Below are 15,240 nucleotides of genomic sequence, written 5' to 3' on the forward strand. Positions count from 1 at the left end.
ATTGATATCCACCTGTGCCATGTGCTCCTTCTCCACACGCAGACATGTCTAGGTGATAGGTTGCACCTATAATTACGGGACAGAGCGGATGCCATAGTGTTGGGACAGTGATTGTGAATGGAAAGTAGAAGCGGCTGATGCGTTGAACTCCGGGCTCTTGGAGGCGTCGCTGGCGCCGACGCCCAAGTCCACGCGGGAGTGGCTGTGATCGTGCACGTGCGATGGACGAGTCTGAGGACGGTGAGGAGGAGCTCTCAGTCTCCGGTGTGACCATTGGTGTGACCGGACATGAGGAGGATGGCTACGAGATGAAGAGAAGGCTGACGCCGGGAGGCGGAGCCGCGTCTATTGCGCGCACAAACTCCAACAACAATGAGCTCTGGCTTCTGCGAGACGAGTCCAGTGGCTCCGTGAGCAGCGGCCACTGGCAGTATGTCCCCGCGGAGCACACAGTGTCAGGGGCGTTAGCAGAAGGGGCCACCGGAATGATATGCAGCAAAAACGGAGATTGTAGAAGGGAGCCCACCAGTTCAGGCAGCCTCTCCTCTCTCATCTCCAGACAGGAGACGGGTGCAGAGGCTGAAGACGCTAAGGGTGAACGTATAGGCATGGATGGCGCTGTCACCTCAGCGGGGCCCCTCGGCCAGGGGCCCGGGTCCGAGGTCAAGACCATCGCAACAGACAAGAAGGACTCCCGAGTGTCCTTCTCTACCATCTCGGTTGGGAAGGGGCACTTATCCGGCCAGTCGAGGAACTCCGTCACTTTCTCCAAAGCGGAGGAGATTGTAGCGGAAGATGAGGACTCAAGGAACAACCAGACCTACATGCAGCGCCAGTTCAGTTCCATGCTCCAGCCAGGAGTTAACAAGTTTTCCCTGCGCATGTTTGGGAGCCAAAAGGCGGTAGAGAAGGAGCAGGAGCGAGTCAAGTCCGCGGGAAACTGGATCATACACCCTTATAGTGACTTTAGGTGAGTCGAAGAACATTTTGTTTGCTCAAACAAAACACAATGAAAAGTTAGCCGATAGGCTACCTTAGTTCACTACATTCTGAAGTTTAAAGAAATGAGTCGAAATAAGAGGCTAAGAGGATTTCAGCACCATGGCCAGCTCTTTCTATTTTTGATACAAAACTGGCAAATATGATAAAAATGATTGTGGCAGTACCAAATGAACTGTCCTGTAGCTGACGCGCACAACACACAAAAAACATAGCATTGCAAGACTCACTTCATATAGTTAGGAAAGCTGTCAAAACGAGAAGATAATAATAAAAAAAAAAAAACATAGAAATTGCACTTATTTTTTTATTTTTTAGCTTTTTAATTTTTATTATTTTTTAGCTTTTTTAGTCCTTATATGACCCCTTTGGAATTATTTTATTTTGAATTAATTTTGTCAGGATTTTACCCTGGTTTATTCATGCTATATAGGGCTTAAGTGAGTTGAATGCTTAAGGCTACTTGGTTTATTTTTTATTATATGTAAATTCCACCCCTGCCACATGTTTCTTCCTTCTGTACCATAGGTTCTACTGGGACTTCTCCATGCTAATGTTTATGGTGGGCAACCTCATCATCATCCCTGTGGGCATCACCTTCTTCAAGGAGGAGACCACCACACCTTGGATCATCTTCAATGTTGTCTCGGACACCTTCTTCCTAATAGACCTGGTCCTGAACTTCAGGACGGGGATCGTGTTTGAAGAGAACACTGAGATTATCCTGGACCCTAACAAGATCAAGCAGAAGTACTTGAAGAGCTGGTTTGTGGTGGACTTTGTCTCCTCCATCCCAGTGGATTATATCTTCCTCATCGTGGAGAGAGGTATGGATTCAGAGATGTACAAAACGGCCCGGGCTCTCAGAATTGTGCGTTTCACCAAAATCCTGAGTCTGCTGCGTCTGCTCCGACTGTCCAGACTGATCCGTTACATTCACCAGTGGGAGGAGGTACGCCCCATGCACATACACGCACACACACACTCAGACACACCTATGGGCTTTATATTACATACTGGCATCAGCTGGGGTTTAGGTTTACTATGAATGGGAGATTATTTTAAAAGGGATCATATTATATTTCTAATATTGTTTTGAAAATATGCTAAATTAGAATATCGACTATATTGTCTAGAGTTCAGCATATAAAATATTACAAATATTATAAAAGAGCTGAATAAAATATGTTGATAGCAAATGTCTAGTCTTATCATCCAAAGAAGTAATAAGTTGATACTTTGGTGGTTAAGTTTATGACCCATTCCACGTTTTACGCTAAGCTTGAACCCTCAACCAAGATAGTTACAGGCAAGTTTCAGCACATTCTTGATGCACTGTTAAAATCATCTGAATATTGTTATCAAGATATTGCAAACATGTCTAGATTTTCAGTTTCTTCAACATCACGATTCCTAGTTTGGGGATTAAATAAATAATTGGGCCTGTCACTGACATTTTGTTTGAGTTCTGCAGTGAGGACCTGGTTCTGGACTCGTCCAGGTTGTTCAAGGGCACATATTCCTCGTTTAGGTCCAGAGCAGTCCTACACCTGGACTCATCTGGTTTAGGCCTATCTTCTAGCTTGTCTCCATGAGGATGCTATTGTCTCACCTGGAGTGCTCCATAGGGTAACGATAAATATAACATCTATTTTGCATCTTGCAGACTTTTGTTTCTCAAAACTGCTACACAGATCTGACTTGTGATTTTACTCGGTTGCATCACCTGTGTGTATCCAGGCAAATATATCTAAAGCCTTACTATGGAATATTCCAGAAAAAAGCAATAAGATATATATGGAGACCACCACTTGAGTTGTACATATAGTGCATCTTTAAAGATAAGATTATGGGCGTCTCCAAGACTCCCTGAGCCTAGTAACAGCTGATTGAATATGGATGTGTAGAGTCTCACGAGGTATGCCATGCACACTTGGACCTTGAAAAAGTGAATGGAAATGAAATGCAAGGAAAACCCTTGTTTGAGTTGAGTGAAATTAGTGAACAGCAGGAGGTGCACAACATGATGTCACACCCACTGTAAATGTACTCATTATTTTTCATACAAGTTTTCCCTTCATTTGGTCTCATGCTGTTTAAATCTTTTATAGTGCCCTGGTACAGTTCAGACATAGATTTAGCTCTAGTTTAGCTTTGGTGTAGTTATGCCATAATTTTCCATTGCAGTCTTTTGTAGTCATACTTTAGACCTGGTTTAGTCTTAGTTGTCTTATCCTAATGTAAGTCCTAGTTTAGCCCTGTTTCGGATCTGGGCAGGGTACAATTTAAATAGTACAAAAAAAAATTTAAATGTTTGTAAGTATTGGTATCCCCCTACAAATGAAAGGTTCCTAGTTTTATGCCTAGCACTACTGTATATTCAATTCAAATATCACAATGGAAGTCTTCAGGCTTCTCAAAATAAGTATACTGGGATTAAATTTGAAATACATTGAAAAACATGAATAATTCTTGTGTTTATCAGGTTGTAGTCATGTGACTTGTTGCTGACACAGTGTACAGTGTGTGGTGAGAGCAGCAGAGGTAAAAGTGTTAATGTAAACCCTCAACTCACTAAGGTGTTTTGAATCTGATTATCTCTTTTTAATAACGGCATATACATTATTCAGAACAATGCCCCACTCCCAGAGTCTGAACACTTTTGTATTTTGTTTGTAATTACCTTAAAAATCACTTGCACACAAGCTTAACTGACACATAATAACCTGAATTCACAACAAATTAATCTTAAAAAATTGAGTAGGAGCTGTCAGAAGCACCAGCAGGGATTTTAATTTTCACCATTGTCACAGCAGAAGTGTCCTGGGATACTTCATCTTTCTGATTTCCATCAAACAGAGCAGTCAGCAGAGTCACTTTGGCTCAGGTCGAGACTCTCCTAGGGGCTGTCACATTCTTTTATCATCCAGTGGCATTATCTATTAGGCTATTTTTGTTACATATTTGTTTACCTAAAACACTCAAGTCCATGTGTAGGCTGTTTTGATACCACATTCTGAAGCATGATACATTGCTTCAGAGATATATTGTGATAAACAATAATATTGGGCTATTTTATGCCAACAATAATGCAAGACAATTGTAAACATTTTAAATAGACAGAATCATTAAAAGGCCTGAGGTGCATCAAATAAATAGAAGAATGAACCGATAATTTACTGATTCAACCTTCCACAGTTCAAATCTTACCATATTACAATAAAAATATCCCAAATTATCCAACTTTTACAAAGAAATTGCACACATGATGAATCTTCAGCCCCAAAATATATTGATATTGTTATAGTAATCATTGTGACAGGCCTATTCACGTGCTTGTAGCCAACCCTGTTTTATATTTACATTTATACTCGTCTCAATCTACTGTCTCATAAAATATTGTATAGTCTTCCTGAGATCATGCATCTTTAATTGTGCCCTTTTCCAAATGTGTGCTGTGTTTGCTGTCAGAGAATCATGTGAACTCCCCCAGTCCCTCATTACACATGCACAGGACTGATGCTCTGCTGCTTTGGCTATAGCCCTGCTCCTCTCGCTCTCTGTGTCCAAACAAACACTGGGTTAGTCCAGCTCTTCTTGGTCCGGCTCAGCCCAGATGACCATGGCTCTTATCTCCGCTTTCTGAACAGTGGCTTCGTTTGAGAGAAGCTTGGGAGGAAAAATCTGACAACCTCAATCAGGGTCAATAAAAGACTGAGACTTCCGGACAGTGGCTGAAATACACAGTGATTTCCTGAGAGAGGAAGCTGTACTTAAGCTGGGGCTGATTGTGAGAGTTATACACATCAATAGTGCTGGCAAGTTTATTTTTATTTGAAATTATACATACCTGAAGTTTATATCAATGCTGCAGCATGGAAAAATTGGATCTTAATTATCTTAAAGATCTAATATTACACAAAATTAATTATTCTGAGCTTTAAGCCATGTTAAAATGGTTGTCAGGTCAAAAACATGCCAGGATTTCTGTTTTGTTTCTTTCACACATGTTTGAGTAATCCTTTATTATTAGGCTGTCTCCAAAGCTCAAAATGCTCTGTGCCACCTTGTGATGTCATGAAGTGGTAGTTTTGAAGTTAACAGCTGCCTTTTACCTTTTATTCAGATTCCAGGGCTGAAATTATCCAAATGATTCTAGTAAAGTTGTATGGAGTTTAAACACAGAGTGGAGCACTTCCTGTATTTCCACATGCCATCACAAGGTGGAACAGTGTTTTCTGTTAGAGACAAACTCAGCCTAAATATACAGGGTTTGTGTGTTAAACATGTGTGAATGAAACAAAACACAACTCCAGGAATGTTTGAGATGAGGAAACAGCATTATAACATAGATCTGAAAATAGCGTAATATAGGCCTTTTAAAAATGTTTCTAAGATTAGAGATGATCTATATCATGCCGTTTCATTTATCACTTTATCCTAAATGTGTAGGTCAAAATAGAAGTGATATTGTACACTGTCATTGTGCGCTTGGGCAAAACAGTTCACCCGCCTTACCTATCAGCAAGTGTGATTTGGAAGTGTGAGATGAGTGGTGGTGGGAAAGAGCCATAAGCAGCCACATTTACACCATTGCGCCACACGGCAGCTGTGGCTACAGAAGTAGTTTATCACCAAGTGTAGAGAGTGAATAAATTTTGCATGATCAAGAGTCTGGAAGTGGAAGTGCTGTAGAAGACTAATTTATAATATGTATTAGAAAGGCTGTGCAATTCATCAAAATTTAATTCAGTAATTACTAATGGTCAATGATATGCTTGGGTCTTTTAAATTCAGAGGTTCACAGCTAATCATTGGTCAGTAAAAATAACACATTTAGAGCAAAGTTCAGACTTAGAAAGTTTTCTATGCTCAGGAAATTAATATTGAAAGTCATGCTCGTTTGTCTCTAAAATACATTTGAATCAGATATTATGATATTTGGAGAAAAAATGTATTATTGATTATTAATCATATCACCCAGCCCCATTAATATTACAGAAATATGTTTTTTTTATGCAGTCAAAGGTATTGTTGTTATAACTGATAGTATTTTACCTGCTGAGTGTACCATCGCAGAGCTCCATCTTACTCCTTGTCTTACACATAATCCTTGCTGACACTTGAGATTTGTTAACACTATTATTTAAACACACATAATCTCCACCCAGAGAGTTGTGCAGACTGTAGTAGTGTTCATTTGGCCCAGATTTTGGTGACAGTGACACATGGCCAGGTGCAGCTGTAGAGTCAGGGGAGCAGTGGTCCAGCAGCCTCATTAATCATAATGGGACCAGAGAGTCGTAATCACAGGCCACGGCCCCACACTGCGCCCCTCGCTGCTACACCCAAATTAGCATCCCATTCACAAAAGTGCAAAACAGACAGTGTGTGTACAAATAACAGTGGGATAAATAATGGGTATGGCTGGAATTCAGTGTGACAAAATACACGTTTCTCTAGAGGAACTTAAAAGAAAAGAAGAACGAGAACTCAAATAAACTAAGAACGTGGCATTTGCTATGTATTTGTGTAACATAACTGGCAGCTGATCCAAAGCAGCTGATGCACTGATCCAGCTTTTCCAATTCTGATACTGATTCCAATGCTATAGCTTTAAGTATCCACCAATACCCGATACCAACCGATATCAGTGCAGATATTCAAAACAGCATTTATTTTCTTTAAGTTGAAATAATTTAAGACAAAACTGATCCAGATGTGTTATGTAGTTTTTATTTATCGCACCAGTAATGACAGAACAGTATAAATAAAAGTTCAAACATTATGAGACTTTATGGGCCAACTATGACCAGTAAATAGTCTAATTACATCATTATACAGACCTGAATATTGACTAAACTGATATTTGAAAGCTGATATCTGAGCAAACAAAATTGTCAGCTATTTAGTCAGTATCAGTGCCAATATCTGATACCAGTATTGAATCAGACAATAAGTAACTGGTATACTGTATTAATCAATGAAATATCGTGCCCATAGGCTAGCAATTATGTAGATAAATAAATGAATGGATTGGGGACAGAGGGGACAGCAGGGTTAACATTACATCACATCTAACGTTATTCAACTGTGAGTTGTGAGAAAAGAAGTTGCAGGCAGTATGAGTTTGATGCTCTGTTACTCCTGAAGATATCCTCCACTATTACCCTCCATACCACACGCACAAATCTCATTATGTGGAGTTAATTTACGCACTGGCTTTTTGTAGCTTTGTACCGTGTTATAACTTGACGGAACACACAGCCACTGTAACATAATAGTGCTGTGAAAGGGGAGAGACTTTTTACTAAGAGTGACAAAAAGTTAGATTTAAATTCATGATTTAGTGATGTATACACACAAAATAGCATAGTAACATACAATAAATCTGCATATGTAACACACATTGTACTGCATCTGCATACTATTTCTTATACTTAGTGTAGATAATATATAAAAAGCAGCAGAAGTACAAACTCATGTCATTTACTTTCTTTACATTTATATTGGACAATTCTTCACCAGACACCTTTTGTGTGTATTGATGTAAATAGTCCATAGAGGTGAAAAGAATCAGCCTAGTCTGAAATAGTAAAACATTAAAAGGCTCAAGTTACATCATGATGTTTTCAGCGCTTAGACTCTGCTCCACTGCCGCTGCCCTAGAACTCACAACAGTGTTTTTGACAGCTCAACATCAGTCTCAATTGTCCACTTGGATAAAAGCCCAAATTCATGGCAACACACAAACATTTGATCTTGGTATCGTTACTTGATTTTTCCTGTTTACTGCTAACAACATACTTAGTAGATGTATTATTTATAGGCTAGCATTGTGACAAATATCAGTAGACTGTAATACTTAGCTTGGTGATAAAATCTTCAAAGCTGTTTTTTTTTTTTTTGGTACATGGACTTGTAACAGTGCCAAGGGTTATCCTGAGACATTGGAAAACTATTGTACGCCCTGAGCTGAAAGACTGGATAAAGCCAGTGGCAGAGACGACTCCCTATGCGTCTATGCAAGTCTGTGCTTAACAAGCTGAAAGGCAATACAGAGAATTACTTTTGGGATCACCTGAAAGTACAAGAAAAGATAACACTTCAAATATGAATAGATAATGGACAGGATCTCTCTTTTCTAATTATTATTTTTGTAGCAATTATAGTTTGAATACCATGTAATTTAGTAAAACTGGGAAGGGGAAATGATTAAACTAAAAAAGGCCATAGAGTATAGATATATAGGAATAGTGACTGCTCTATCAATGTAGTGCCATGAAAATATTTTTGTATATTTGAAAAAATATGTTGTGGCAGCACTATCATTCTAGTTGCTTATTTTGGGAAATGGAACTTTTTTATAATGTGTAATAGTAAAATGAACATTAATAAAATAACCCTAATTTATTAACAGAATGTGCAGGTACTGCATTAAGGAATAAGTACTGTTTACTATACACACTATAGAGGTTATTTCACTTGGGCCATCACATAATATCTGTTTTGCTGTAAGTATGGAATTATAAGTAGCCCTGAAATTCCCAGCTTCAAAAAACAAAGCTTGAAAATGTTCTTCTTAGGCATTAATTTAGTTTATGATGCAGTCTATTTTACTGCTTTACTGATTATAAATATTAACTAGTTTAACAATATTTAAACTGAAATTACCATGTTTCACTTCACCACTCAAACTTCCTTTTTCTTCCCTTTGAGTATTCCAATGCCTAATGTCTGGTCCCCGTCTGTCTGTCAGATCTTCCACATGACCTATGACCTGGCCAGTGCTGTTATGCGGATCATTAACCTGATTGGGATGATGCTGCTGCTCTGCCATTGGGACGGCTGTCTGCAGTTCCTGGTGCCCATGCTCCAGGACTTCCCCTCCGACTGCTGGGTGTCCCTCAACAAGATGGTGGTAAGAAAATCAAATCTATTTTTACATCCAATTTGAGCACATGATAGCGCGATTTGAAAAACGACTGTACTGTGTGGGGCACGCCTCTCCACTGATCTGATCCGTATTTAGCTTGGCAGTGTCATCTGTTTGTTGGAGATAGATATAAGTTAATGCAAGTGATATTTTGCGGCTCATGTCATCAACATTCCCTGGGGATGTGATGCTAACTAGAAGCACTAGGCTAGAACTGAAGCTCTGTTTTAGATTTTTTTTTTTTTTGGATTTGATTTCATTTGATAGTGAATTGTAATTTCATTTTGTTTGCCATTCATTGCTCAGCTGTAGAACACACACACATCTACACTAGCACCATATTGTCCCAGAGGTGTTTAGCTGCTGACAGATGGGAGTTGGGTAAAACAGCAATCACACAACCTCAATTAAACCCTCTGTAGTTGGACTCAGGAGACATAGACAAACATGAGCAGAAGTTACAGATGAAATTAGGGGTTTTGTGTGGTTTCTTTCCTCTCCTCCTCTTCCTCTCCTCCTTTTCCTCTCCTCCTCCTCTCACTTTCAGGCCGCCAGGTATCTGCGGCTGCCCATCTGCTCCACATTACAAAAGAAACGTCCTAATTATTTCTGCCATAATGAAGGAGCGTGTTGTGAAATAATAAAAACCAATTATTTTCCCAATCAAGAAATTGCAATGATTATTAACCTCTTGACCTTTCTAAATAGTTCTGCTTTACCTGAAACAACTGATTGAGATTACAAAATCATGTGTAAAGCCACTTTTCCAGTGCTGCCTGAGAATCCAGTATGAAACACAGATGTTTTTGCATTGACTGTATTTTTCCACAGTATGGCATTAAACGTAACTGCGTTATATTCAATTAAAGGTGTTTTATTATGAACAAGATCACCTTTTCACAGATCTGAGCTGACGTTGCTTGTCTCCATGGAGATAGATACGTTTAATGATATATGCTAAATTATCACATTTTTATATTACTCTTTTCAACCTTCAAGGCACTCAATTTTACATCAAGGAGCCACTCACCCATTCACACCTTCATACACCAGTGGAACCAAACAAGTCTCCAAGGGCACAACAACAGCATTCATCTGTGGTAGCTAGAATCGCACCGCCAACCTGTGGGTCAGTACATGTTTGATGATGAGAGCAAGATTTGAACTGCCAACCTTTGGATCAGAGCACAAACACTCCCTAAACTGAACTTTTAATAGTTATGATATAACCGTAAAATAGACAGAAATTCCTCTTCATTGTGATCTCATCTTATTTCCCATTTTTGCATTCTTGGACCTCTCTAGCAGCCTTAGCATACGCTGTGTTCTCATTATCTCCTCTTCAAAGCCACTTTATCTTGACCTTTTTATCTATAACTTTAATTATATCTGCGGGCTATAGATGCAGAAACAACAACATACAGCTCTATATTGTTCTGTCATCCATGAATTACTCCTGTCAGTTCCTGACCCCTCCCTCTAGTCATCCTCTTTTATGCCTGGGGTGTGTGTGTATATATATACATTTTTATATTTTTATACTTTATATTGTCTATGTCTCCTGAGTTTTTTAAATCATGCTATCCTATATCCCTGAGGAAAGAAGTCTGGTCCGGGAGCTGACACCTCTGGAGGACAGCGCTCTGTTCAGGACGCTGTGGGAAGAATTGGAGTGGACAAGGGCCAAGCTTGCAGATAAGGTCCAAAGAAGGCAAAGAAAAGGACTTGGAGTTGCAAAAACTCCAGAAGAAGGACAAGCTAGAACAAACTACAAGGCCAAGTTAACGCACATAAGGCAATCCGGTACCTGTATAATTCTACAGTACAGGAAATTGTGCTCCAAAAAACTCCAAAAAAAAAGGTCAGTCTATTATGCTGGCCAACACCAGTAAAGTCCATGAGAAGTTGAAAGAAAAACTGAAAGCACCTAGAATGCACTCAAATTACTTGTATTGATGTTGGTGGAGATATAACCAACAATGACAATGAGAAACCAGGAAGGTACAGGAGCTGTCCCCTAAACTCTTCTCAGCACGAGAGGAGCTGCATCTCCTGAAGCTCAAAAGCTCAGAAGGAGAGAAAGAGACGATTGATTCAGTGGGAAATTCAAGCTGCAGCCAACTTTACTCAGTGGCCTTTGTGTCTCAGTCAAATGTCTCAGTGCAGCATAACAGAAGGATCGGTCAGATAGGGTCAGCAGATTCAGTTTGAGGAGAGGAACAGTCCTCTGGACAAAACTGTCTCCCCTCTGTGTCATCTGTGTCCTGCAGCCCGGGGCATCGCAGTAGCATCCAGAGGGAGCCAGGTGACGAAATGGTCCATTCCCTCAAAGTATTTCCTCTGGAACGGCTGCTGCCACATTTGCTTTAAAAAGCCTGTAGCATCACAGAGGTCTATAGGTAGCTCCTTAGCTAGCCTCTTGTACAGTCTTCGTGGAACCAGGAAAAACAGCTCATTCGCACAATCCAACAGTTCCTGACTTGTGTCCTTTGAACTGCACATGCTGCACATCTTAGTTGGTTAAAATCCATGATATGATGTGAAAAACGTAGCTCAAAAATCAAGTGTGTCAACCAGGTAACCATAAATATATACACAGGGTATATGTGTGTGTGCCCGTGCTGCCTCCAGTGGCCCTTAAATTTCAGGAACTACATGACATCACACAGGACTGCCCTGATTACAGCCAGTAAGCCATACCATATAAGCCAGTAAGTAAGTAAGTAAGCCAGGTAACAAAATGTATCTATCTCCATGGAGAATGTTTCGAGGTATGGTTTGAACTTTATTTTTCTATGGAATCATTCAGGTTACATGCCACCTCCATAAAGTTCCACACTATTGCTTTGATTCTCCTAGAGTACAGTTGTGCCTCTCCTGTGCTGTTGCTACTGTGGGTGTGGTGTTGTTTGCCCTGGTTTGGTACAGTAGTGAAGGTCGGGGAAGCTCTTTGTTTGGTGTCAGGTGATCCCTCCACACTCAGCTCTGGCCCAGAGCCCAGGCCGGACGTTTACTGGACTTGACCTCACTGTTTAAAAGTGGAACGTGATAACCTCCAGTGGACAGCAGACCCTCTCTCCTCCTCTTAAGGCATCCGTCATTTGCCCTTAAAATCCTATATATGTGTTTGCGTATGTGAGAGTGACTATTATGGATATGTTTAAAAATAGATGCTCCTTCACTGCTGCTGTTATCCTGCTGTGAGAGATTAGCTGTGAGTTGGGTGTTTGTTGAAGGTACAGTTTCAATGGATAAATAAACCAAAACCATCAGTGATAGAGGAGCTATAATAAGATAAGAGAACCTTTATTCGGTTGGAAACAGGAAAAAAATAGGGAAGTTATATGCTGTCAGAATCAAGATAAACAACTAACAACTTAAAAATAGACCCAAACTGTTGAAGCGCCCATGTTATGCGATTTCCTGATCTATGGTTCTTCATCAAAAACATAGCTGGTTTTGTTGTCATTCACAGATCCTGCATATTTAGTCTGAGTAATTCTCTCAAACAGAAAACACTCTCTTACACTTTGTGATGTCATGTGGCAATACAGGAAGTGCTCCATTATGTTTTTAAACTCCATACACCTTCACTAGAATCATTTTGGCCCTGGAAATGCCCAGCTGCACTGAACAAAAGGTTAAAAAGTAGCTTCTTACTTGAAAACTACCACTTCATGACATCACAAGGTGAAACTGAGCATTGTGAGTTTTGGATTTATACAGACTAATTATACAGGATTACACAAACAAAACACAACTCCGACTATGTTTTGAAGAGAGACCTAAGTTCTAACATGGCTTAAACTTTGCATAATGTAGGGTGTTTAAACTGGAATGTAAAATACTGTGATGAAATTAGATACAACGTGGTGTGTGAATATAAAACTAGTTAAAACACACACATATATATATATATATTGAGCAGTTAAATGAAAAAAACTTAAATGTAATAAATATGTAAATGTTATGGTACTTCACAAAAATGTATAGTTTTAGTAGGCTTAGGGTTTTAGGTTGGTAACCTGACACACAAACCACTTTTCACTTTTAACCAACTTTCTAGTCCCAAAATTAGATAATTTTTCATTTTATGGAGTAATATGTTTTTTGTTTTTTTGTTTTTTCTTACCATCAGAGAGCTACATGTACACTACCGGTCAAAAGTTTTAGAACAGCACACTTTTTCCATTTTTTAGTGTTTACTGTTTACTGTTGACCAAAACGTATTCTAAACTTTTGATTCATAAAAGTGTCCACCTTTGGCAGATATAACAGCTGAACACACTCATGGCTCGTTCTTTTTACAATAGAAATCAAATATTCTTTAGAAAGTTCTTCCCAAGTCTGTTGCAGAAGTTCACATAAATGTGTGGCACTTGTAGGTTGCTTGGCTTTCACTTTTCTGTCCAGTTCATCCCAAAACCAGCTCAATGGGGTTTAAGTCTGGAGACTGTGCTGGACACTCCATGATTTCAAGCTCACCATCTTCTTCTTTTTTCCTGAGGTAGTTTTGGCAGAGCTTGAACTTGTGTTTTGTTATCTTTTATCTTTTTTTTTTTTTTTTTTAAACCTTTGTACCATTTCAAGCTCTTGATTGGACTTGCACAACTTGAATTGCAATAAAAAGCTGGAAAAATTAGGGTGTTCTAAAACTTTTGACCGGTAGTGTTTATTGCGCTATATAGACTTTTTTTTTTTTTTTTTTAGATGCTGAATACTTACTTTTCAAAAGACTTGCAAAACAGCTATTTATTACCCAGAGCTTTACAATCCATAGAGACAGGATGGTCCATGTCTGTTATATAAGTGCCACTCTTTTGATGACAGGTGGTTCAGTCTCTCAGATCAATTAATTCAGATCAATGCTGCTTTCTCACTCTCAATATCACTGTCATTCCATATTTACTAGTGAGACGGCAAGAGGCAAAAGGATCTATATGCTTTATGCCTGTGCACTGTAGTTGCATGTGCACCGTAGGCTCTCTCTGAAAGTTAATAAGGATCTTCTCTATTCATTCAATTAGCTGCTGCCGTGATGTAGAGGCAGGTGGAGCTGTCAGTGGAGCAGTAATGGACAGGAGAGGCGCGTGAACAGGAGATAAATGGGAGGATTTGACAGTACAGTATCTCTCAAGCCTGACTCTGTACTCATTCACTAATATGCAGGGGTGGAGGTAACCGCAGTAACTCTACTTTATGTTTGAAGGCGTATTTTTAGGTTTAGTATGTAGTAGGCCATAGTAGAAGATTACCTTATGGTTACAAAGATAGCACACTAGGCCTATCACAATAACAAATTCTGAAGTGGGATAAAGTGATGAACTAAATATATACAATAAATGATAACACTGAAACTAAACACGCTAACTCTGAAGAAGATTTAAACCACAAAGACTAATAAATCATAGAAGTTATTCATTTAAACTTGACTGACTTAAATCTTACTGCACAGCCAAAAAATAACCCAAAATTTCCCTCTAGAGCAAACACAATAGGCCACATTTATGAATCTTTTAAAAATAAATAAATAAATAAATACTTCCACTTTAAGATGCTAAGAAATTTGCACCAGATTCTCAAAGCTTTTTAAAGCTCACAAATTCTTCTTTAATGACAATTGCACCTGATTCACCAACACCCAGCTATGAACACCTCCACGCTCATTTACATTTCATTTACATACAAAATTAATGTCTTTGATTGGAAACACACTCTGAACTTTCAAATATGCCACATGGGTTTGTATTAGGACACTAGAATGGACAAGTGAAGGAGGGAGGGAACGAGGAAGTGAGGTGGAGCGTGTCTACCGACTGCAGCTGTTTACAGCTTCAGCAACAATTTCAAATGTCCAAACTCACACGAACACAGTCAGGGAGGGAAGATTTAAGTCATGAAATTATTGAAATAAGTGGAAGCATTTATTGCATATTTCCGGGATCACAGCGCTGCAGTAAATAGCGAGGGAGGGGGACCAGGTTGGGGGTGCATAAGAGTGCGCTCTGGTCATCGGGGGTCTGGGGGGTTATGAGGGTCTTGAGTCCAGCGCGGTGCTGAGGCGCAGGGCTGTAACAGAGGCCCATATGGAGAGCACTGGGCTGGGACAGAGTGAGGCTCACTGCAGCCTGTATAAAGTCTGTTAGACCCAATAGACACATGCTCTATAAATCGACTCATAAATGTTATTGGATCACATAGTAATATGTTTTAGGAAGTAATTTAAGAAAATATATAACTTGCAGTCATGGAGGAATTAGAATTTTTTGTTGCATTAGCAGAGTAATAATATTTTAAAACAGTAG

At 39.4% G+C, this 15,240-nt stretch overlaps 1 protein-coding gene across 1 annotated transcript in view; it reads left to right on the top strand.

Annotated features, from left to right (window-relative positions):
* Positions 1 to 470: 470 nt before the first annotated feature.
* hcn2b (hyperpolarization activated cyclic nucleotide-gated potassium channel 2b) overlaps positions 471 to 15,240 on the top strand; it is a 43,251-nt gene continuing 28,481 nt past the window's right edge. The window contains exons 1-3 of the mRNA XM_020940063.2: positions 471 to 970; positions 1,528 to 1,951; positions 8,759 to 8,920. Of these exons, the coding sequence (XP_020795722.2) occupies positions 486 to 970; positions 1,528 to 1,951; positions 8,759 to 8,920 (1,071 nt within the window). The 5' untranslated portion in view covers positions 471 to 485. The remainder of the gene's footprint in view (positions 971 to 1,527; positions 1,952 to 8,758; positions 8,921 to 15,240) is intronic.

Source organism: Boleophthalmus pectinirostris, unplaced genomic scaffold (genome assembly GCF_026225935.1).
Source record: "Boleophthalmus pectinirostris isolate CB_2022bp ecotype Guang Dong unplaced genomic scaffold, ASM2622593v1 HiC_scaffold_7, whole genome shotgun sequence".
Taxonomy (NCBI): domain Eukaryota; kingdom Metazoa; phylum Chordata; class Actinopteri; order Gobiiformes; family Gobiidae; genus Boleophthalmus; species Boleophthalmus pectinirostris.